This window comes from Onychomys torridus, chromosome 2 (genome assembly GCF_903995425.1).
Source record: "Onychomys torridus chromosome 2, mOncTor1.1, whole genome shotgun sequence".
Lineage (NCBI taxonomy): Eukaryota > Metazoa > Chordata > Mammalia > Rodentia > Cricetidae > Onychomys > Onychomys torridus.
Genome location: NC_050444.1, coordinates 65,966,175 through 65,990,929, shown reverse-complemented (window position 1 = coordinate 65,990,929; position 24,755 = coordinate 65,966,175). Strand labels below are relative to the sequence as shown.

General features: G+C 47.5%; 1 protein-coding gene across 1 annotated transcript in view; it reads right to left on the bottom strand.

The window, feature by feature from the left end:
• Window positions 1–24,755, bottom strand: part of Frmpd1 (FERM and PDZ domain containing 1) — a 50,616-nt gene that overhangs the window by 4,964 nt on the left and 20,897 nt on the right. Inside the window, 10 exon segments of the mRNA XM_036179444.1 lie at window positions 340–1,152; window positions 3,957–4,104; window positions 4,795–4,977; window positions 6,994–7,089; window positions 7,233–7,359; window positions 8,660–8,796; window positions 10,097–10,216; window positions 11,601–11,726; window positions 15,187–15,282; window positions 19,514–19,621. Of these exon segments, the coding sequence (XP_036035337.1) occupies window positions 340–1,152; window positions 3,957–4,104; window positions 4,795–4,977; window positions 6,994–7,089; window positions 7,233–7,359; window positions 8,660–8,796; window positions 10,097–10,216; window positions 11,601–11,726; window positions 15,187–15,282; window positions 19,514–19,621 (1,954 nt within the window).

Sequence of the window (24,755 nt, the reverse complement as noted above, 5' to 3'; positions counted from 1 at the left end):
CACTGCTGCTTGGATCCCAGGATCCGCAGGGGCACAGTGAACCTCTCACCTGGACTCTCCATTCCTTTATTGCGTGTTCTGTCCACCTGATGAGTCTGGGAAGCCTTCCCTGGTTCCCACAGTGGGATGAATTCCTCTCATCTCCCCTTGCTCACAATTCTCCAAACCTCCCTTGCAGCCCTGACTCAAGGCCATGATGCTTGTAATTTGGTCCACGGAATCCAGGGTGGCCTCCTCAAGAGTAGACAAAGCCTTTGTATCTTGCTCTCAAGCTGGCCCTGGGCTCTTGGAAGCTAGCTAAGGGTATAGATCTGTTGGGATATGGGGGATGGGGCTCACCTGAGAGTGTGTCTGGGGGTGTGAGTTTGTCAGCTGCATCATAGTATTCCTCATCTGAGCTGCCATCCTCAAAGGCCAGTGGTGGCAGTGGGCGCAGGGCCAGGGTTTCCAGCATGGAGCTAGGCTGAGCCTCCATCCAGCCCTGCTGGGACCATGGTGCGGGTGCAGCTCCCTGCCGGGAAGCTGTACTTCCTGAGCTGTCACTCAGGTGGCTGCCTGGAGAGATGCTGGAACACAGGCTATAGTAGTCAGTCCGGCTGCCCTCATACAACCTGGGGTCTAGCCTGCCCATGCTCAGTTCTGGTCCCCAGCTGCAGGCCCCTGAAGCTAGGCCCTGGGGACACTCTATCTGCTGGCATTGAGGGTTGGTATTCTGGGCTAGGTCCAGCAAACACAGGAAACCCCTGGTCTCGATGCTGCTTTTCTCCTCTTGGCTGTTGGTATCAAAATCCTTTGAGAAGCCTGGTGGGCCAAAGTGAAAGAAGCTGGTCCCGCTGGAGGAGCAGGCATCTAAGTCGTCCTCTTCCAGAGCATCCATGGACTCACTGGAGCCACTGGTCCTGCAGCCTCGGCTCTCAGTGTTGGCCGAATCAGATGCCTCGGACTCAGCACTGTCCGTCATGCTGCTGGCCCCGCAGGTGCTCGGGCCTCTCCTGGTCACCTCAGGTGTGGGATTGTCTCCAGGGGGCTGCTCCTCTCTCACAAATGGTCTACAGAGGCTCAGCTTCACCAGGCGTCGGTCAGAGAGGGGCTCCAGTACGCAATCCACTTCAGAGCACTCCTCCGAGTCACTGCAGGCCCTAGACTCATAGCCTATGACAAATGAGACACTGAGAGTTACAAATGGACGTCCAGGTCTGACAGATCCCTGTGTGTCCTGCTATCCTGCTGGAAGGGAAAAATACAGGAAGTGACTGACCCAAATCACACTAGGTTGATGCACGATCTGAGGATGCCACACCATGGGGTTACCTGTCCCTCATCTGTCCTGCCACCTAAGGAGACAGGATGAGTCCACCTCTTCTTCCAAGGAGACCCGTCTGTCTAAGAGTGGTGAATATTCACTCGGGTCTCCCTTGTGTGCTCAGCTTTTCCCTCAAATATTTCTCCCATCCTGTCTGAACATCGAATCATATGGGGAACCAAATGTAAAACACAAAATAGATCCTTGGCCTACCTTTGATATAGAGTCAGACAGCTAGGGAGTGGGGCCTGAGGCTGCTAGTGGCCTCGGAGACCCTTTGCTGTGATGGGCCATTTAGGACAGTGGAGATGCATCTACAGTAGGTACCTGGGAAGACTCTGACTATGGAGAGAAGCAACATTGGGCTAGGTTTCCTGTTTTCCTCCAACCAGCCTCTGGAACTATTTCCTAAAAACATCTCTCGGTACACTGCTTGACCCTCTTCCTGGCTTCCCCTCCCTACAGGGAAGAGCAGAAGCTCCCTCATGAGGGGAGAAGATTCTCAGAGTGTGGCCTTGTTGCTCTCCTATCAGAGAAAGGCCCTGATCCCTCCTTTGTTACAGCCCTCACAGTATGGCCAGTCCGTACCTCAGCAGACTGGAGCCAGTCCGTACCTCAGCAGATTGGGGCCAGTCCGTACCTCAGCAGACTGGCTACCCTCTGCAGCCTTCTCCAACCTTGTTCTGGTGTCATGCCTCCATACTCCCTCTTCTCAAGTGATCTCTCCTTTTTCATCTGCTTAGCTCTAAGGTGTTCTTCAGGGTCCAACCCTCTAAAGCATGGTCTCTGATCATGGTGGCAGTCCCTCCCACCATCACCATCCAGAACAACACCACTCCCACCTGGTGGTGTTTTCCTGACCAGACTCTGAGCTAGTCATCACTCACAAATGCTTGGCAAAAGCAAAGAGAACATACGCAAAGCGCATCACTTCCTAGCTACAGTTGGCCCTCCAAATCTGTAGGTTTCATATGGGTGGATTCATCCGTCCATAGTCTCAAAACACTTTGAGTGAAATGTACCGGTGTTGAACATGTATAAGCCTTTCTTCTTGTTATGGTTCCTGCAACAACTTAGGATAACAATGGAACACTATAATGTAAATTATGGGGGATAGCTTAGTGGCAGACCATTTGACTGTAATGTAATTATATCAGTAAATTGTCATGTGCTTATTTGCATCCGTGTTGAGTGCTGACTCAGAAAACAAGAGATGGCCCCATTCAAACATGTTTATTTAGAATTTCCCCCAAAACTACTTTCCCTGGGTCAGGCTGGTCACAGGGACAAAGGAGAACAGCAACAGCCAAAGAGGATTAGAAAAATTGTGTCCTTGAGGACATCCAGAAGGCAGACTGTTTCAAACCAAGATTCCTATTGCTTATCCCATGGCATAAAAACATGGGCAGTGGGAACAGGAAACCAGAAGCTCCTCCATGAAGAAAAAACTACCTGGCCTGCTCTTTATTGATAGGGTCCCCAGATGACTTTTTGTTTGTTTGTTTTTTCAAGACAGAGTTTCTCTGAGTGACTGTCCTGGCTGTCCTCCAGCTCACAGAGATCTGCCTGCCTCTGCTTCCCAAGGGCTGGAATTAAAGGTGTGCGCCACCATGCCTGGTTCCAGGTGACTATTTTTACAAGGCTTCTCCAGTCACTCCTGCTAGATGACGTAAGCACCAGATCTGATGTCCTGCTGTGTGTCTGCTGCCCACTATTTGTTCTTTGACTTTTGCTTGTTATAGACTAATGAACTCACTCGTTCAAAACTGAAAGCAAGGCTATCCTGGACCAGTCTCTGGAGGAGACACATACCTGGCATTGACAGTGGGATAGATAATTTAGAGTTTGATTTAAAGTCTATGCAAGGATGTGTGCTGGTTCTGTATAAATTATATACCATTTCATAGAAAGGACAGAACATGTGCACATTTTAGTGAGCACCAAGGGTTGTGGAAACCATCTCTTGTGGTAACCACAGATGGCATGGACGACCACGGTCTACTTTCCAACTGTCTAGTCTCCTGGGATGGTCCATGCCTGTTTTGCCATGAGGAGGAGGCACTGTAGAACGGTAAGCTACTGAGCACCTCTGTCTACCTCTGTCGACCATCATGTTGGCAGCTTGAAATGGTGGTGATGATGGTAGCTATGTCTGACAGTTGTTTTAGGTCAGGGGTTTCCCCCCTGCAGAGGCCGTTATTAAACATTTATCAGGACACCCCTGGAAAAGCCACATCAATAGAACAGCTGATGTGGAAGCTGCCCGGGAGGCTGTTTCTCTCCCTTGCCCTTTAAAACTCGGCCCTTTCATTCTTTACATGGTATAATTTCAAGTCTTTTGTCCCCAGGTACCCTTTCTTCTGAATGTAAGGCTGAGGGTCTCCATCATAATTCAAGAGAATGAGAAAGAGGGCAAAGGCACGGATGAGACCAAGTCTGAAAAAGTGACATCTCCTTTTGCCGAGAAATAAGATACAATGGATCTTAGAGAGGATTCTGGGAAACTCTTCAGGGAATCAGAGACCTTCTAGCGCTCCTTGGCATTTAGGAGAGTTCCAAAGACTAAGAGCGCATCTCTCCTATTTAAGAAAGGTCAATTGCTGGGTTGGAAATAAATAAGCATGTCCTTACTGGGAAAGACTCAGCCCCTCACCTTCTTCAGCAGAAACTCGGTGAATCTGCTGTCTGTTTCCAGACCAGAGGAAAACCGAGCTAGCCGGATCCACAAACAGCCTGTAGTACCCGGCAATCAAGCATGCCAGATCTTTTGCACTGTTGGATTCCAGCAACAAAGTCAGAACCTGTGAAGGCAAACAGAACTTTTCTGTTTGTAGAGGGTCAAGATACAACAAGGTCCACGGGGCCAAGGAGAGAGATTAAGTATATTCAACCACGGTGCACAGACTGGGGCCCCCAAGCAGCCCATATATTCACAGCGAGGAGCTAAATCTAAATGCCCAAGCATGTATGTGCACATAAACACATATGCATACCCTGGCACACTGTGGGTCCCTCCTCCCTAATCTAAATATTGTCTCCTTTCTTTCTATCCTTGATGCCACCATGCCCTACCTACACCATCCCCTACTCATTCACACAACAGGTCCCTAGCACAGGAAAAGGAGAAGAAGGAGCAGAAACACAGGGCTATTTTTGAGCACATTGGATGACATCAAAAGAGGGAAGAGTGAATGTAGAACCTTCCAGAAAGGCACATGAGGTACCCTGAACTATTTATCCATTTTAACTTCCACCCAACAAACTCTGGGTCCAGAATTCTTCATCAATAAAACACACATAGTCCAACCAATAGAACACAACTCTCTCAGGAGCCTCTCAGGATAATGTATCCTATTCACCATGGTCCACTTGAGGCAGCTCCATTTAGCCAGAAAAACAGTGGACTTTATTATCACTCAGAGCTCATATAAACTATCCTAGAATAATTTCACACCCAATCCCAGAGGCCAGAGTCTCTTCCTCTGTGTTACCTTAATGTCCTGAAGATACACCTTGACCATGCTCACTTTCTCAGACTCCTCGGTCAGCTCCACGCGGCTGATGTTGGCAAACTCCGCCAGGGTGGACACGATGTTGAGTTTGCTATTGATAATCTGACTAATGCCGTACTTGGCTCCAACCAGAAGGGCAATGTAGGATTCTCTATCCTGTAACTGCACAAGGGTGGAAGGTCAATTAGTTTCTATTCCCAAGCTCGTGAAAACACACCGTGCATGATCTCCCTCTCTACAGATTCTTCTCTGTCATTTTTGGAAATGGTTTTGCTGTGTGGCCCAGGCTGGCCTCAAATCTATGGTCCCCCTGCTGCAGACTCCTGAGTCCTGGGATTACAGTGTGTGCCACGTCTGGCTCCCCTCTCTGCCAAGCCTTTCCTACTTTAGCCCCTCCCCACCATTCCCTGAGAGGGCTCCTCAGCAAGGGGCCCAGCCCCAACTGAATTAAAAAGAACTCTTTATGTTTCACGGTTTTAAAATTATGTGTATATGTGTGTCTCTGTGTACATGAGTTCAGTACAAGTGGAGGCCAGAAGAGGGTGTTGAATTCCCTGGAACTAGAGTGACAGGCAATTGTGAGCGGCCCGACGTAAGTGCTGGGAACTGAACTAAAGGTTGTCTGGAAGAGCAGTGCCTGCTCTTGATGCCCAGGCCACTTCTTCAGGCCCCTTTGTAAGGCTTTTTAGTAGAGAACTCTTACCTCATCCATAACCATCATCTGCACTTTGTCACCCACGCATCTGAATTCAGACTGCACGCCTCTCCTGGACTCTCACCCTGCCACCATGACTTATGTAAATCCTGACCCTTCCTTAAATGCTCCCTCCAAACCCCCAGCCCCCTGGCATTAGCAGCACTACCTGTAATCCCAGCCCTCAGAAGACCGAGGCAGGAGGACCAGTTCCAGGTCATCCTCCGGTATACAGCGAATTTGAGGCCAGCTTGGGCTACATGAGATCCTGTCTCCACAAAACAAAATAAACAAACCACATCTTATGCCTAGGGAAAGCCTCAGCCTCCTCAGCCCGAACAGGCCCTCTCTGCCACGAGGATCCCACGCCATGTCTGTATATCTCTGGGAACACTGGGTGCATCTTGCTTATTTCAATCACCGACACTCAGATTTCATATTACATGTTGGGTTCTCTGGCAGCAGAGGCTGTATGATTCTATATTTGTAGTCAAGCCCCAGCCAGTCTTGTATAGCTGGCTGCCCTTTCCTGGGGCCAATTCTTTCCTGAGACAGGAAAAGTCAGGGCAGTCTTGGGATAGGAGGACTAGAGCCTGTGGGAACACTACAAGCTTTTCCAGGCCCTTCAAATCCCCCTGTTCTGAAATCTAGTCTCTTTCCCACCTTTGGGGCCTTGTCCTTATACAGATTCTGTCCACTTTTCCCATTCCTCTAACTGCCCACTTCTCTTCTGTCTATGCTGTGAGGCCAGCCATCTCATGGGATTGTCCCATCACTGAAAATAATAAAATACATAAAACCTCTGAATTCTCTCCTTAGTATTCTTGGGAAAAAAAAAATCGACTGGCCAGCTGGCTTGGAGCTGGAAAGTTCTGGGGGGGGGGGGCTGGCGGCATGATGGGACAGAGTGCCTTAAACCACACCAAAAGCATTGACGGCCACAAAGCACATGTGCTGGGCTGAGGCTCCTCAAAGGAAGCAGGAGGAATGGGCTCAGGGCAGAGGGCATCATCCTTCTCCTGTCTCAGGCCCACACCTCAGTTTGTTGGTCTGCCCCATCAGGGCCCAGCCTGGCAGCCAGTCCACCATTCTCATCTCTTACTTTCCAGTCTCCCTGTTGCCCTTCTGTACCAAAACTCCCAAGGGTGCTGCTTACACTAGACTGCATCCCAGTGCTTGTCTCCCATTTTCCAGCCAGGCTTCGTCCAACCATCTGAAAGCCTTCCCTTTCTCGGACCCAGACTCAGTCAGCAATGGCAGCATCTATCTTCCCGCCCTGAACAGTGGTCATAGCTTGCCTAATGGCCTTGTCTTGTGAAGTGGCTTATTTCATCCTTGAGGACAGAAATCAGAACTAATTCAGCTCTGCCTCCCCTAGCATCTTCCATGAGGCTAACACACACCATGAGCCTAATCCATATCTGTCAATCTGTAAATATTCAAGGTCCCAAGCAAGCAGGAGTCCACCGTGGTCTGGTACATACCATCAGGGTAGCATTAAAGACTTTCCCACCATATGTCTTGAGTTCTCCAAGGATCTGAAGATAATTTAAGCGTAGCTGAGCAGCAGAAATAAGTTGCTTTAATAGACAAAAAAAAACAAAAAAACAAGTGTTGAAACCAGAGTTATTCACATGTCTAAAATCCAGGCAATGTTGAAAATTTCCCCTAAGGCTTCATGATAGACAACTGGGTGGGTCCGCAGAGGCTATGGTTGCCTTACCTTCTGTCGGGGTTCCAGCAAATTCTGGTTCCTCTTCATGTGGAAACTAATGGCTTTCTTGATGTCTTTGCCTTTCATATTTCGGAGTAAAGTTGGAGATATAAAATTCTCTATTCCCCAGTCTTTCCTGCCATGAGACATTGGAGACAAGGGGGTCCATGTTTACTGTGCACTTGGTTCTAATGAAGAGCAAATGACATGGAATTCAGATCCAGAATTCCGAACACACAGCAGTCATGAGCACCTTTCTCTAGTGGGAGGAATGCTGAGGGACAGAAGAGAAAGGGGGTATCTGTCTCTATCCATATTTATCTATATATGCATATTTCTCTATAAAAGGAGAGTGAGAAAGAGTGGGGGTTCCCCCATAGACACACATGATACACATTATACATATTCCGAATTTAGGACCTTCCGACTAACCTGGAAATAGACTGGTCTCGGTGTTATGTGATATTTCATGAATCAAAGCAGAAGCTCTCAATCTTTTTATTTTTTATTTTTATTGTGCATCTATACTGAGTCAAACTTGTAAGAAGAGTCTGAGATGCTGTATTTTAGCAAGTGTGCTCATGTGTGGTGGGCAGAGGACAACTTGTGGGAATCAACTCTCTCCTTCCACCACCTGGAGATCGAACTCAGGTAGTCAGCTTGGCGGCAAGTGTCCCTACCTGCTGAGCCATCCCACAGGCCTGTTCACAATCCTTTTAATAACAAAGTATGTGGCATGATCATCCATACGTATGAACCACGTTCCCACCCTCTGCTAGGGAACAAACCCAGGGTCTTCATCATAAGCTGGGCAAGTGCTCTACCGTTAGCCATGTTCACTGCCCAAACACCCTTGCACCTGTCAATCCCCAAGGCTAAGCTTTAGAATGGCATTAGCCCAGAAACCTCAGAATCCCCCTAAAGTTGTTCCTTGACTCAATATTCTGGGGTAGAACCAGGGATCTGTTCTGTTTTTAAATTCTGATTTCTCCGTATGATTTTGAGGCTTAGACAAGGTAGAGCAAAGACCTGGGGAGGGGCTTAGCATAAAAGGTGTTAGCTAAGAATCAAGATGTACCTAGATTCTGGATGGATCGTAGGACTTGACACCTCCCCCATTGGGGGGAGGGGGCAAAATGCAATAGCAACTGCTTCACACCTGTTGGAAGAATTTATTTCCAAGACGTCCCTGCCCTTAGACGCTGTTAACTGACTGCCTCGGACTTCCTTCTAGGGACTGGAAATTTCCAAGGGGACCCTGTGGTCCCTTTGCATGTAGAAGTGGCTTCTACCCAGATGGGGAGTCAGGCTGGGTAAAGGGGAATGGATGGGAAGACAAAGGCAGATGGGTGAATGTCAGCTTCCTGTGAAGTCTGTCCACCCTGGCTAGAAGCCAGCGGCCACAATGTGACACAGCTGCTGCCCCTGCCACTCACTCTATGTACTTCAGCGAGATCTTCTGTGGCTGGGCACAGGCATAAATCCGCTCCTGGATGTGCAGGGCTGCGAGCCGGAGAGCAGAGTTACACTTCATCTCCACAGCAAAGCGCTCCTGGAGTACATCACTGCAACTCTGTAAGAGAGTATATAGAGCAGCTGGGCAACAAGAGAATGCACATCAGGCCCCCTGTTCTCTCAGGTCGAAGACTGCAGGACCAGCAGTCAGCACTGAGGGCTGGCTCTGACAGTTAGTTCTTGGCTGTGCGACCTTAGTTACATTATTAAGAATCCCTGAGCATGGTGCCTTCCATTGTTAAATACATACTAACTATCTGATCTGCACTGCTTGATTTCTGTGGGGTTTAGAGAAGACAATGTAGGCTGGAGAAATGGCTCAGTGATTAAGGGCACAGACCGTTTTTCCTGAGGACCCGGGTTCAATTCCCAGCACCCACACAGCAGCTCACAACTGTCTGTAATTCCAGTTCCAGGGAATCTGACACTCTCACACCAATAAACATTGAATAGAAAAGACAATATTCAGAAATGCAAGCATAAAGCACACAGAATTATATAAATGCAAATATAATGCATTGGTGGTGTTGTGGCTGTTGCTGTTATTATTTCTTGGTACCATTTCTGTAAGACCTGGGCCAATCAACCCACCACATTGAATTGCCTCTTCTATAAACTGGTGATTTTTCCCAGATGACTCTTTTCATCCAAATAAAAATAACAAAATTAATCTCAGCCCAGGCAATAGAGGGCAGGCCCAGGCTGGGAACCAGGTTTCTAGCCGGGCATGGTGGCTCATGCCTTTAACCTCAGGACTTAAGAGGCAGAGGCAAATGAATCTCTGAGTTTCAGGCCAGCCTGATCTACAGAGCTAGTTTTAGAACAGCCAGGGCTACAAAGAAGAAACACTGCCTTGAAAAACAAAAAACAAACAAACAAAAAGAAAAAAGGAAGGAAGGAAGGAAGGAAGGAAGGAAGGAAGGAAGGAAGGAAGGGAGAGAGAGAGAGAGAGAGAGAGAGAGAGAGAGAGAGAGAGAGAGAGAGAGAGATCAACCAGTTATGGCTTAAATATTACTCGGGGACTTCAGACACAGGCGCCTCCTAAGACCCAGTCCCATCATCTCTACCGTGAGTTTCCGAAGCACTAAAGCCCTGTTCCGCAATAAAAATGGAAACGATAGCAGTGCTTAATAGTATTAGAAAAAAATGTATCATCTACATTGAGGACTAAGCCTAAATTTGATTAGTCTCCTGCAAATCTCCCATTACAGCAACTCAGAGGATGGGAGGGATAATGGGAGCCACTGTCCTCCAGGAAAAGACAGTCCCCCTGGGAGAGTTGTTTAACAGCCACCAACCCAGAATAACCCAATGCATCTTTGAGGACACTGTCACGGCAGGTAGCTCAGCCCAGTCACCTGCAAGTAGAGATACTCAAAAGCCACGGGGTCTTCTTTCAGCAGGTCCAGGGGGTCCTTGGGAACAAAGCACACCCTGAAGAGGCAGCGGGAGTCCTGCAATTCTTCCCTTTCCACCACCTGCCAGGGTAAAGAGGACACAGTGACCTTGGGCTCTCTATAAAGCGGCTTCACAAGGGAAAAGAGAGAAAGGGGGGCCCTGTTCTATTTCAGTCTTTCCCCAGATAGCACAGCCTTCTCTCCCAGCCTGCTTTCTTTCCTGTGGTGTAAAATGTGCACTTAAAAGGGTGATGTTTCTTCTGTCAGAGGAACCCCTGTCCACTCAATACCTTCCCAGAGACAGCCTAGGGCTCCTCGCTTGCTTTGTGGACTGAATGTGAACCCCCCATCCCCTAGCGTATGTTAAAACACTTGGTTAATTCAGTTGGCAGGGCTGTTTTGGGAGACTGTGGAGCTTTTAGGGGGTGGGGCCTGGTTGGAGAGAGTGGGTCCTGAGGCAGGGGTGCAAAACCCTGGGGTGTATCTTGGGTCTACTTCTTATCTACAGTCTCTCTGCTTCCTATCTGCCAAGACAATGTGACATCTGCTACAGGCTCTCACCACCATGGACAAGAACTGCCCCTGTAGCCTCGATGTGCTGCAGCTCCTAGACTCTGAGGTAAAGCAAACCCCTCTTTTCTTCTGCCAGGAATTTGATCACAGCCAGGAGGAAAGGACTGCTCGTGAGTGTGTCAGTTTCCACGAGTAAAGATGGAGTTTGCACCATTCTGCACCATACTCCCCCCTTCCCCCCCACTTCAACTATGTTGGGGATTTAGTTGGATTTTCTTCCTCAACACAAATGCAAGTGGTTGTTTATATGTAGATTCTAAAAAGGTTTCTAGCAGTAGGTGAGCAGTGACTGGATCATAACTCACTTGCAGTGAGGAAGGCTGAGTGATTCCAAGGTTAAGGCTTCCCCATTCCATTCCCCTGCTGAAGAAGCTCGGCCCTTTCTCAACTGTAGACTATCTACTGATCGTTTCATAGTATACACCCTACAATGATTTGTTGAACTGGCTTGTGTTTGACTTTAAGGAGTCAGTACAACTTTTTGCATGACCAAAGGATTGGGTAGCAAAGAAGGACGGGCTGTTTGGCCTGTCCTATTATGGGGGTACAGCTCAGTGGGGCAAGTGCCACAAAAAATGGTCTTGGACATAGGAACCAATGTTTCCTACTAGTTCTGAGACAGCAGGTGCCAGGAAAGATCATCAGAGCCAGAAGCAAAAGACTTTATCAGATGTGTGATGACTGGGAAAACCACTGTACCCATGTAAGCCTCCATCTCCACATCTACAAGATAGACGGGTGTCCTGGACTGTGCCCTGCCTGCCTCATAGGAGCGGATGCAAACCAGGCCTGAGTCTTGCCCTGCTATCCCCAGGCTGAGTGAGTGCAGTAGGCCCCAGCCCTAATGTGGCTGAGGAGCTTGGCCTCCCCAGAGCAGGGTGGATTCTCCTACCTGCTGGATGAGCTCCTCCTCATGTAGTAGGTGTAGGCGGGAGATGCTGTACTGCTCCTCCAGGGCCAGAGCAAAGTACTCGATACTTCGGATGGACAGTTTCTCCTTGACTGTGAGAATGATGTCCTGGCAGCAGAGGGAACAGGGTCACCTGATGAGTGGGAGGGAAGACTTCCCGGGCCTTCCCACAGCTCCCCCAGAATATCTGGGAGGGAGAAGCTGCCGCCACCACCGTATCTACTGCTAACACAAGCAGGACTGCAGTTCCTATGTGGGACCTTTACGGCCCTGCACCCCACGGCACCAATCTATCTTGCTTTTCTTCAGAGGATGTAGGTACCAAGGGGAGATTCAGGTCTCTTGCCTCATATCAACTGCTTTCTAGAGAGAATCCTACCAGGGACCTCATGTGACTATGAGAAACTGGCTTCAGTTTCTTCTTTTGAAATGGAGGAAATGATGTCTACAGACTGCCAGGGAGGCTATCCAGATGGCATGGCAGATAGTGCTGTGCTGAGGTTTGATGGCTGCCGGGCTATATTCACCCTTTCTCGCCAATGGGCCTCTGTCATGGTGAATGCCTCAGGCACCCACAGATGTTGTTTCCTCTGACTTACACACTTTTTTCAACATTCTTCACAAGGCTGTTTCTCTCCCTTCAAGTTTAAGCTCACATGTCTTCAGAGAGGTAATGTGTGGCTATTATATTGAAATGACATTCTACCTATTATCCTCAGTTCCGGGGCCGTCTTTGTTTGCTTTCCATTCTGGGGATTGGACCGATGGCCTCATACATACTAGGTAAGAGCTTTCCCACTGAGCTAGGCCCCCAGCTCCTGGGGCATGTTTAGTTTCATCATTTTTGGGGGTGGGGTGGGGGGGGGTGGGAAGTTTGAGACAGGGTTTCTCTGTGTGTGTAGCTTTGGAGCCTTTCTTGGAACTCACTCTGTAGCCCAGGCTGGCCTCGAAATCACAGAGATCTGCCTGCCTCTGCCTCCTGAGTGCTGGGATTAAAGGCATGCACCACCACCGCCTGGCTAGCCCCATCATTATTTAATGACTATTTCTTTAATAAATCATGTTTTTTTTGTAAAGGACAGTCTAGCAAGTAGATGAAAGGATTCTAGATTGAACCGCTCTTCCTCACTTCACTGTGTGCCCACGGACACACTGCTTGTTCTGTGTGGCTCGGCACAGTGCTCTAGGGAGAAGAAACACTGGGAAGTATTGGTGGAACATCAACATCTGTCAACCGGACTGCTGTGTGCATTCATTTCCCCGCGGAAGGCACTGAGGACACTCGCTGGCGGGCAGTGTTCCACAGAGGCTCACTTCCAACATTTGTTTTCTTGTTCATCTCCTCCTACCCTAATAGACAGCAGCTTTCTGATGGCGTAAACCTCACCTATGTTGGAGTCTTGGTCAGGGTTTCTAGTGCTGGGACAAAGACCAAGGCCAGAAGCAAGCTGTGGAGGAAAGGGTTTACTCTTCCACATCACTGTTCACCATCAAAGGAAGTCAGGAGCTGACGCAGAGGCCATGGCGGGGTGCTGCTTACTGGCTTGCTCCCCATGGCTTGCTCAGCCTTGCTCTGGACCGCCAGCCCAGGGGTGGCATTATGCACAATGGGCCTCTCCCATCAATTACTAATTAAGAAAATGCCCCACAGTTGGCTCTTATGGAGACGTTTTCTCAATGGAGGTTCCCTCCTTTCAGATGACTGTGTCAAGCTGACATAAGACTAGCCAGCACAGGTGGGGTCTGTTAGACGCCACTGCTTGGGGCCTAGGAGATGCTCATCAAAGTGCCAGCTGATGAGTGACCACTGTGGATGCACTATAGAACTCCCGTCAGAACCTCAGATTTAAAGCCCCAAACCATTAAGTGCTGTCTGCTCCCTGTGACTACCAGCCCCTCACTATGGGTTCCGTCCCCCTCTACAACTGAACCCACCACTAAAAGACACACTTCATAAAATTCGGCTACTGCCGATAAGATTAACCAGTATTATACCGGCTAAGCCTTTGTTCACCGTCATAACTCTATCTTCTTAATTCCTCTGTGACATGAACTTTTATTGTAAATCCCCTGCAGGTATTTTTGGCTGCCACCGAAGGCTTACTTGCCCTCGTCCACACTCCTTTGATCGAAGATGATAGAAGGAAAACCCAGCCTGATGCACTCACAAAACCTCCCTCCTGAAGCAGAAGGGCGGGGGAGGCAAGCCCAGCCCAGAGCTCAGCAACAGAGCAAGCTTGATGTCCACTATAAGCCAGTGGGTCATGACAAGTGGGGGACTTGTGGGGCCTGTTGGGATAGTGCTTGCTAGCCAGTCATCTCTCAAGGTCAGCCAGACCGCACACAAGGAGGTGCTCAGCAGAGTGGCTGACGTGAATGAAACCCACCCATTTCTCCCTCTTCTTCCTCCAACGGCTTGGAGCTTCCCGGGTTCCAAAGGGCTCTCTCTATCTTCTAAGTTACACTCAGGGAGAAACCGTGGGAATTTGGAGTATCTTGGGAAACTGCCAAAGAAAGGTACCAGAGTGAAATATTAGGTATGTTCCTAGGTGTGTGTGTGTGTGTGTGTGTGTGTGTGCGCATGCGCGTGTATGCGTGTACAAGTGCATGTGTCTTGTTGCCATCTATAACCCACAGCTACATCGTCCCACCTCTGCCTGTTCAGCCCCTAAAGAGCTAGGCTCTGCTTCCCGAGTGCTGGAATTAAAGGCGCGTGTCACCACACTCAGCTCTGACGGCTTTTAGGGTTCTAAAAACAACTCTGATAGTTTGCTTCCTCGTGCCGCCTCTCCCTGACCTCTCTCCTTCCGTGCTTGAGAACAACTAGAGCCATGCTCTCTCCTGTCTCTGGACAGTGCTCTCTGGCACTGGAGGCCCTCCATGGCTACTATCCCTCTCTTCCCCAGAGAACAGCCTGTGCTCCCAACCGCGTGCCCGGCTTGATCATGCCCGTCTTCCTGGTGTGCACCGGAAATCTTGGTTGCCCTTCATAGCTGCTCAAGGACACGTCCTTTTCCCTGCTGGCATGAGAAAGATGCATCCTATGTGGTACGGGCACAACCTGCTCATCCCATCTCCCGTAGCTTCATTTCACTCTGCTGTGGACGACTGGAGTTTCTGGGCTGCCCACTCTCTAAACTTGACTGGAGGCTCCTGCAGTCCTTTACCAGGCTCAGTAACCCCTCTTAGAGAACCTCAAGAGGGAGTTTATTATGTACAAGAGCATGCAAGGGCCTGGGCTTGTTCTCACATCTTGCCTTGGTGTTTAGCTAATTTGGTGTTTGGGTAGCAGGTGGAGACAAGATGCAGGGAAGTCTGGTGGTTAAGGGTGAAGGCAGAGATGTAATATGACCTTGGACAAGCCACTTGGTTTCTTGGAGTCCCTTCCCTGCAGGAGGTAACAAAAACACCATCTTACTGGGTGGCTGTGGAACCAAATGAGATAGTACGGCACATATCTCGGCATGGGCACTCAGACTGCAGTGGGCAGACCACCAAGGCAGACAGAGGGCAGGCTGTCTGGGAGTCCATTAAGCTAGGAAGCAAGGCCCAGGTTTACTCTTAATACCTTCACAGTTGTGTTTGCCTCAAACTTGAATGCTTTGGTCTGTCCATTCTCCAGATACACCTTGAGCACATTGGGCATACACAGCAGAGAGCTCCCCTGGAAAACACAAGGGTGGTGTTACGGCGCTGACACACTCTTCTGGCTCCCGGCGTACCAATCCCCAGCTGCCTGGTACTGCCGGTCTTGGAGAGCAGATTGCTGCTCATTAGCATTTGGGGATTTCTCCAGGGCAGGTAGATCTGCCTTGTCCAGGGACATGCAGGAGAGGGGCTCAGTGTGATGGGGAGTGGGGAAGGAAAGGGGAGTCGTGTCCCATCAGAGCACTGCAGGAACCTATGGGTGGCTCACAACCGTTCGCTGATGTGATCTGTTGGTTGCCACCCTAAAGGGACACAGCTAAAAAATGATGACCACTGTCTGTCATTTTCTGTGCTCTTCACATGGGGCTTTCCTGAGATTCTTAACCGTTCTGTGTGGGGCTGGTGTGGAATAAGGGTAGGGGTAGAAGTGGGGTGCCTCCCTAGAGCCTCCCCTCCCCCATTTTACTAAGCAGCTCTGCAGTGAAGCATCAGCAGGGGACAGAGAGAGACACCCTGTACGTACCTCCACTGACCCCAACCATCACTTCTCAAAGAGACCCTGCCACTCTTACAGGCTTTGGGAGTAGGAGGTGTAGGGCTAGTCTTTAGTAACTCCATGCCAGTCAGGATTCCTGGGAGCAGGGAAGCATTTGGGGGGATTTAAATGATCTCTGAGTTGAGCTGAAACTAAGTGAGAACTAGTGAGAAATTCTCGAGTCCCCAGGGTTTGAACCAGGACAACCAGGGGTATCTGTGTTTCTATGGAGAATCTGGGTATAAATCCCAACGGGGCAAGAAAGTTCCTCACCCCCACCCCCAGAAAAAAAAAAGACCACCTGACAGCATTTTCCCCATGAGAATCTAGAGTCTTCTAGTGTGAAATATCATAGCTCGGTTAATTTTTTTTTCATGCAGTGTTTTTATTTATGGAGGTAAGAGATAGGGTCACACTCTGTCCTGGTTTTTGTTTTGTTTTGTTTTGTTTTGCTTTGTTTTTTGTCAACTTGACACAAGCTAGAGTTATCTGGGAAGAGAAAAATGCTCCATCAGAATGACTATAGACAAGTCTGTAGTACATTTTCTTGATTACTGATTGATGTGGGAGGGCCCAGCCCGTTCCCCCCCAGGGCAGGTGGTCCTGAGGCGTGTAAGAAAGCAGACTCAGCAAGGCAGCGGAAGGAACCCGACTGTCAGCAGGCTTCCTCCACGGCCTGTTTCCGCTCCTGTCTCCAGGTTCCTGCCCTGGGTTTCTACCCTGACTTCCCTCAGTGATGGAGTTGCAAGTTGAAGGAAACCCTTTTCTCTCCTTGTTGCTTTGGTCATGGTGTTTAATCACAGCAACAGAGACCCTGTCTAAGACATGCTCCAGTACCAAATCCCACTCAGCCACGACGTGGCACTTGATTCGAGCGGCCCCTCTCCTCTCCTTTCCCATTTCTGGCTCTGGGAGTAGAAATCTCATTTTGGATTTCCTACTTGGTCTTTTCTCCTTAAAACATTATAATCTTGATTTACAAGGCTTCCAAAAACACATGCCGTCCTGACATACATCTCACATCGTTTGCTTCTCTGGAAAGCTTGCTTCAATTCTTGTCTAAGTTTGTACATGGATTTTAGAGAGCTGAAAAAACAGATTGTGCCCAATTCTGCATTCTTTCATTCTTGTTCAACATTTCATATAGAATTTTTATGTAGGCTTTCTATTTATTATTGCAAAGGTTTTAGAATATCCTAAGGAACTGAAATATCGGAGTTGACATAACCACTTCTCCATTCTAGACACACAGCGTCTTCCTGGGTTTGGCTGTTTGAAAGACTGATACTACAACTATCTTCTTGTACGTGCACTTCTTACATTTGAATTTCTTTATATTCTAAATTTATAGAAGTGAGATGTCTTGGGCATATTTCACGGCAGACATTGACTTGTGTCTTTTTCCACCTCCCCCATAAGTTTATAAACTATTTCACAAAGCCCCCAGTGGGTGCATGATTGTAACTCTTTTCTCAGCATCCAGGCTGACATTTTTTTCTGATTTGTGCTCATTTACTGATGAGTTGGCAGCTCACCAGCTTCATCACTTCGTAACAGCTTCCTTTGTGTCTCTTTAACTGTGAACAAGCCAGACTCATTTCTTTCTTTCTTTTTTTTTTTTTTTTTAAGATTTATTTATTTATTATGTATACAGTGTTCTGTTTGTATGTATGTCTGCACACCAGAAGAGGGCACCAGATCTCATTATAGATGGTTGTGAGCCACCATGTGGTTGCTGGGAATTGAACTCGGGACCTCTGGAAGAGCAGTCAGTGCTCTTAACCTCTGAGCCATCTCTCCAGCCTGCCAGACCCATTTCTAAGGCTGGGTTACTCCAGAAAAATCTAGTCTAATAGTTCTCAACCTGTGGGTTGCAACCCCTTGCAGGGGGGTGGGAGTGTCGAATGGCCCTTTCACAAGAGTCGAATGTCAGATATCCTGCATGTCAGATATTTACATTATTATTCTTAACAGTATCAAAATTACAGTTATGGTGAAGCAACAAAATAATCTATGGTTGGTCACCACAACATGAGGAACTGTATTAAAGGGTTGCAGCATTAGGAAGGTGGAGAACCACTGTTCTAGAATGGTGTGCACCCTTAGAGCTGTCTTCTCACTTTTCAAGGGAAGTTCAATCAGTATCATCAGCCTCTAAACACTTGTGAGGAAGGAGAGGCAGGTCACAGTGCTCACTGGCTTCACTTCCTCATCCATGGATGGCAGGTGCAGATGCCAACCTGGAAGCTTCCCAGGGACACTTTTGGAGAGCACTGACTGGTCCTCTAACCTGCCCGTCACCACCAAAACCCTTAACCAGTTCTGTAGCCTATCTGCGTCCTTCTCTTGTCTTTTCAGAATAGACACCAGAGGAGGAAGGATGATGGCCATTTTTAAAGTAACAGTCCAGGTTACCTGGTCCACACCTGGGTGCCTTCATTCTCTCTGTGCTGGGTTGTTTCTTATTCCCACTACTCATCATGTATATTACTCTGCAATCCGCAAGTTGATCGCTTTTTGGCCTTTTGGCTAAGATTAAGTGAATGCACATGCTGGATCTAAATTTAATCTTTGGAGAGGTTCAACCCATTTTCACAAGTGTCAACTCTGAGATTCAAATCACTGCTGACAGGCAGCAGCCTAGGTTACGGATTAATGTGGTAGGCCTCTGCTGGCCCTTCCCGATCAAACGTATCTTCTTCTCTCTGTTCTAACTGAAGATGTCTGTCTGATAGTAGGGCAGAGAGAAAATAAGAGAATAAATGTGAACCAGGTCAACCGGATCCTTTGTTTAAATAGCCATGGACCCCATTCCTTCAATTTCTTTGGATGAAAAGACGTTCTGGCTTGAAAGTTGTAAAATCTAACACTGGTGGCTGGATTCAGAATGGTTGCTAGGCATTTTATAAGTCATGAGTAAATGTGCCTTTGATAAATAAATTCGTATTTAAAAACACCAACCTCAGGCTGGGAAATGGCTCCATAGTTAAGAATGTTTGTTGTTCTTTGCAGAGAACCTGAATTCAGTTCTCAGAACCCACAGGGTACTTACAACTGTAACTCCAGCCACAGCGGATTCAATGACCGCTTCTGGCTTCTGTGTGCATGATCATGCATGCACACACACACACACACACACACACACACTGTATACAGACAAACACAGATACACACACACAGTATACAGATAAACACAGATATACACACAAAAATAAAAAATAAAAATAAGGCCAGGTGGTGGTGGCACACACCTTTAATCCCAGCACTCGGGAGGCAGAGCCAGGCGGAACTTTGTGAGTTCGAGGCCAGCCTGGTCTACAGAGTGAGATCCAGGACAGGCACCAAAACTACACGGAGAAACCCTGTCTCAAAAAAAAACATCAAAACAGCAATCCTAGCTACCACCATCATTATTAGCAATAATTAGTATTTCCTTTCAAGAGAATGGTAAGCTCTTTCCTAGTGAGAACTGGAACCTGTAGGACTATCACAGCCGGAGAGTGCAGCTGGTGAATACCAGGCAGCCACACTCAGAGCTTGTTCCTCATCCCACATAGCTCAGGCCCCACGAGCTTCCCTGGTCCAGGGTTAGCAGGAAGCACACTAAGCCTCTCACAAACACTTTCTGAGGACTCCAGAGTTTCGGGGAGGCACGTGCTAGAAGAGGCTTGTCCACCTGAGCAAGCACTCCCGTCTCTCACCAGTGACGCACCTGGCTGTGCCCACTGACCAGCACTTCCTCAGCAAAGTGCACCTTCACAGGGTTGGTCTTCAGCCGGGCCCTCTTCTCTTCAGTCAAGAAGGATGACTTGGGAACTCCCTGAAACATATTAACACGACACACTTTGGAACACTGCACTCAAAACCATTTACATCTTCTTAAAACAACAACCAACAGCCTCATGGCTGCTACAGACTCAGTCAAGCCCACATGAAGGGAGGGTACGCTGTTTAAAGATTTCTTTTCCTAGAATCTAAGGAATCCAACCTAGATACTGTTCTTGTGTGTCTGCACAGCTGGAAATCCCAAATGGCAGCATGGTAGTGGTGACAAAGAAGGGGACAAAGTGGGGACAAAGAAGACTAGAAGAGGAAGCCCTGAAGTCCAACCCAAGTGCTACCTCAGGAGTTATGAAAACACCAAACTGCTGTGTGCGTTTGTGTGTGCACATGCGTGTGAGAGTGTGTGAGTGTGCGTGTGTGTGTGTGCGCGTGCATGCGTGCACACGCGTGTATGTGTAGACGCCCCATGATTAAAAGTGCTTACTGTGCAATAATGAAATCATTAGGACTGGACTTCAGGTCCTAGCTCTTAGGTAACAAAGCCTGATACCAAGCCTTTCTGGTCTCCATGTGCACACACATGCGCGTGCACACACGCACCAGATAGATGCGTACACATAAATAAATAAACCTTAAAAATAACTGGGTAATCTTGGCTGTCTTTGGCCTTCTCTGAATTTCAGTCTGTCCATGTATACCTATGGGAGCTAGATAGAGCTCCCTGATGCTCTGGCCTGTGACATGTGATTGGCACTCTGTCTCCAGAAGTAGAATGGCAAACCCTTATACAGCTCTTATCAGGTCAGAATGTGGTGCTTGAACAGTTCTTATATGAATCAATCCAACAGGACATGCTCTTCTTGCTCAGTGGACTATTTCCAGCTAGATCCCACATTCCCTTCAACACTCTAGGTCTTTCAGGCCAACTTTTAGGGTGTCTGTGGTGTATAAGAGCCCCAAGATGGCACTCTGGGCCATGTTCTATGTAGCCAAGGAAAGCAATGGGGAACTTGCAGTAAGCAAAGTTCAAGGACTTAGATATCAATAGACCAATGCATGAAGTGCATGAAATGAACAAATGACTTGACATTTAACAAGAAGATAACTGTGATGTTACTTGGTGTGATTCAGCATCTCAGAGACACAGCTTGCTTTCAAACCATGACCATAACAAAACCTCAAGCAGAGAGGGAAGGAAGCCTGGCTGTTCCCAGGAAGAAACACATGTGGAAATTCCTGGTTTTCCAACAACCTGAAACAATAACTAAAATAAGAAAAGAAAAAGGTGAAATCCAGAGCTGGTGATGAGATGACCAGACGACTTGAGGAGGTTTAAGAGGGCTCTCCAGGTAAATCTAGATGCTCATGGAACCAGAATCTGCCACAGTTGGCACTGCCCAAGATCAGAGAAAGGAAGACATACTTAAAGACTACAGATGGTCAACATCACGTTCTCCACAACAAACCAGGAAGTTTCAGAAAAGCACACATTGGAAAGCCTGCAAAGCATTTAATAATCTCTCCCGCAACCCCGCTGCAGAGGCCAGATGCAGAGCCATCAGGTGGGGTCAGCAGTGGTTTACCTGCACTCTAGATAGTTCTGGTCTCTTTCTTTCCTTTCCCTTCCTTTTCTGTGCTGAGATCAAACCCAGGGCCTCGCTCTTGTCAGACAAGGGATCTACCGCTGAGCTGTAAGTCCTGATTTCTAGCTAAGTAACTCAGGCTCCCTTTGGCTTAACCCTTCCTGATGATGTTTAGCAATGCCTTGGAGGAAGGCAGAGAAAGAATTTAGGAATGTAGAACTGTCGGAGGGCATCAGCTCTCAAGCAACAGAAATTGAATGAGATCCATGAGAATCAGGAGAAGCTGTGAGTCAAAGGCCATGGCAACCCAAGAGCAAGTGAAGAGGGCACAGAGGGACAGGGCTGTCAACTGTGAGTATTCAAAGCATCAGGAGAACAGTACCACTAAAGACTCAGAAGATAGAGCAACCAGAGACAGAACAGAAGAGAGCAGAGAGAGATCAGGGATATACAGGAGGCAATCGCTGTTTCTCACACTAGGGAGGGCAACCTCTGAAGAGTTAGGCCCAGAGCTGGACCTTGATAAAGAAAATTAGCTGGTTGAGCACTAGAAGCAGAGGAGACCTGAGAAGAGGAGGCTCCTTGACAAGAAAGGACGATGGTTATAGCTGGCAACTGTACAAATAAGCCTTCTAGTCTCAGGACTACGAAAGCCCAGCAGCCAAACACCTGCCAAGGCAACATGACCTGACAGGGATTAATAGGAAGAGTGACTCAGGGAAAAAAAATCAATTGGACAAGCACGGGTAGTGGACTCAGCTTAGAAGCTATTCATTTGAAAACCAGCTCGGTATTTCCCTGACCACAAATTTCACCCAAGCTAACAGTGTGAGTGGCCAAGGGTTGACCCACTCCCGAGCTCCACTAGCATTCCTGGTGCACATGAGGAGCTCTGTTTGGCTATTGGTGGAACTATGGACTTTTCTGGATGACATCATCTGCTAGTGTCTTAGTTAGGGTTTCTATTGCTGTGAAGAGACACTGTGACCATGGCAACTCTTACAAAGGAAAAACATTTAATTGGGGCAGCTTATATTTTCAGAGGTTCAGTCCAGCATCATCATGGTGCAACATGGTGCTGGAGAGGGAGCTAAGATTCCTACATCTTGATCCACAGGCAACAGGAAGTGAATGGGTGTCACACTGAGTGAAGCTTGAGCAAAGGAGAAAAAAGCCCACCCCCACAGTGACACACTTCCTCCAACAAGGCCACGTCTACTCCAACAAAGCCACACCTACTATTAGTGCCCCTCCCTATGAGCCCATGAGGGCCAATTACGTTCAAACTACCACAGCATAGATCACTACAAAACTGTAATCCATCCAGAAAACCATCAGCAGAGAGAAAAGTCACAAAAACCACACCTACAGGAAGTAATTGTCCAGCGTGAAGACACGGAAGCCATGCTGCTTTCAAATCTCAGAAGAGCTGCCTCAGACAAGGCAACTGTGTTGAAGCAGGCTAGTCAGTGAGAGTTACGTGGAAAGAGGGCCTGTCACTCCTGGAGCCATGAAACTGGCTGCCTTGAGAAAGAATGCACCATCACCCGCCATGGAAAAGCCATGGGCCCCACGGTGGCTCCTGCGTTTTCACATCTGCACGTCAGTACCACAAACCAGGCACCCCAGCATCTCAACACTCTGCAAACCACCTGTGTAAGTGCGCCGATATTTAAAGGAACAATTTGGAGGATATGAACCATCATTTGTCCTAGGACTTCCTAACTCTTCCTGGGTTCACTGATAAAATGTGCTTTTGTTGCAGAGTTTAATGCTTAAAAGTGTTAAAGAGCAGAAAAAAAGTCAGCTGGGCATGGTAGCACACTCCTTAATCCTACAACTCAGGAGGCAGAGGCAGGTGGATCTCTGTGAGTTCAAGACCAGCCTGGTCTACAGAGCGAGTTCCATGACAGCCAGAGCTACATAGTGATACCCTGTCTCAGAAACAACAAAATAATTCCTGCTACTCTCCCAGAGAACCTGAGTTCAATTCCTAGCACCCACATCAGGTGGCTCACAATTGCCTGGAACTTAGCTTCCTTAGCACTGCATTCACATACACAAACCCACACACAGACACATACCAGCACACATAATTTAAGAAAAATAACAATGATAATTGTTTTAAAATGCAAATTTTAAGCCAGAATATATTTTTCCATAAATTCATTTGTCCTAGCTATGAGAAGTAGTAGTTAATGTTCTAGCTTTGGATTTTATTTTTATTTTTTTGTCTTTTGAAACAGGGTTTTTCTGCGTAGCTTTGGTGCCTGTCCTGTTACTCACTGTGTAGCCCAGGCTGGCCTTGAACTTACAGAGACCCGCCTGCCTCTGCCTCCTGAGTGCTGGGATTAAAGGTGTGTAGCACTACCGCCTGGCTCTAGTTTTGGATTATGTAGTTCCCAGTCTGTTAAAATTATTTGAGGATTCTAAGAATCTATCATGACCACAGTAATGCCAAGCTTCCTTGTTGAAGCAAGTTATGTCTGCTCATGTTGCCATGTCTGTAAAATGCTTTGAATGCTGCTGATCGAGGCCACGAGGTCAGCCTACAGTCAGGACATTTCTCAGAGGTCTGGGTGACCAGAAATGGGTGTTCCTACAGATTCTCCTGAGTGTAGTACTCACATTCTACTTGGAAAGCTTGGTACTGGGATATACACTTTTTTCCTTCCCTACTTTTCAAATTTTAAGGACTAAAGCTTGTGCTGTTCTCTGCCTCACAGAACCAAGTGCTCTATTTTGTCCATTTCATAGACTTGCTGTGGAAAACCCCCACCTAATCAAGATTGAGATGCTTCCCATTGAGATGATAATAAGCTAAGTAAAAAGAATGGCTTACCACCTGCACTGCTATTTACACTGATTAGCTATCCCCATTTTTATATTGAGTTCACATTATTTCATAGACAAACTGGTTAGAATACAAAATAGATGTGCATAGAACATCCAGCTTGTCATATTTAGAGCAAACATTTTAATCCTAATTGGGTGACTTTCCCCCCTGTTGTTCCCAAGAAATAAAACAAAAAATTTCTTGAACAGGGAGAGGAGATGAGTTCTTTGTTTATGGAATGTTTGGACCACAAACATGTTACATTTTCACACAATTGAAAGGGCATTTTTGGGCTGTTGAGATGGCTCAGAGGTTAAGAGCACTGGCTGTTCTTCCAGAAGTCCTGAGTTCAAACCCAGCAACCACAGGGTGGCTCACAACCATTTATAATGAGATCTTGTGCCTTTTTCTGGCATGCAGGCAGTACACTGTATACATAATAAACAAAAAACAAACAAACAAATAAAAGAAAGAGCATTTCTTCCTATCCCCATATGCACAGGAAATCCTTCAATAGCCAATGGTCTGATAGTCAATCATCCATATTGTTTACATCTTATTTTTATTATTTATTATTTATTTAAAATTACATTTATTTACTGTGTGCACACACGTGTGTTCATGCATGCATGTGTGTGTGTATGTGTGTGAGAGAGAGAGAGAGAGTGAGAGAGAGAGAGAGAGAGAGAGAGAGAGAGAGAGAGAGACCCCATGGTGCCCACATGGAGGTTCTTTTCTTTCACTAGGTCCCA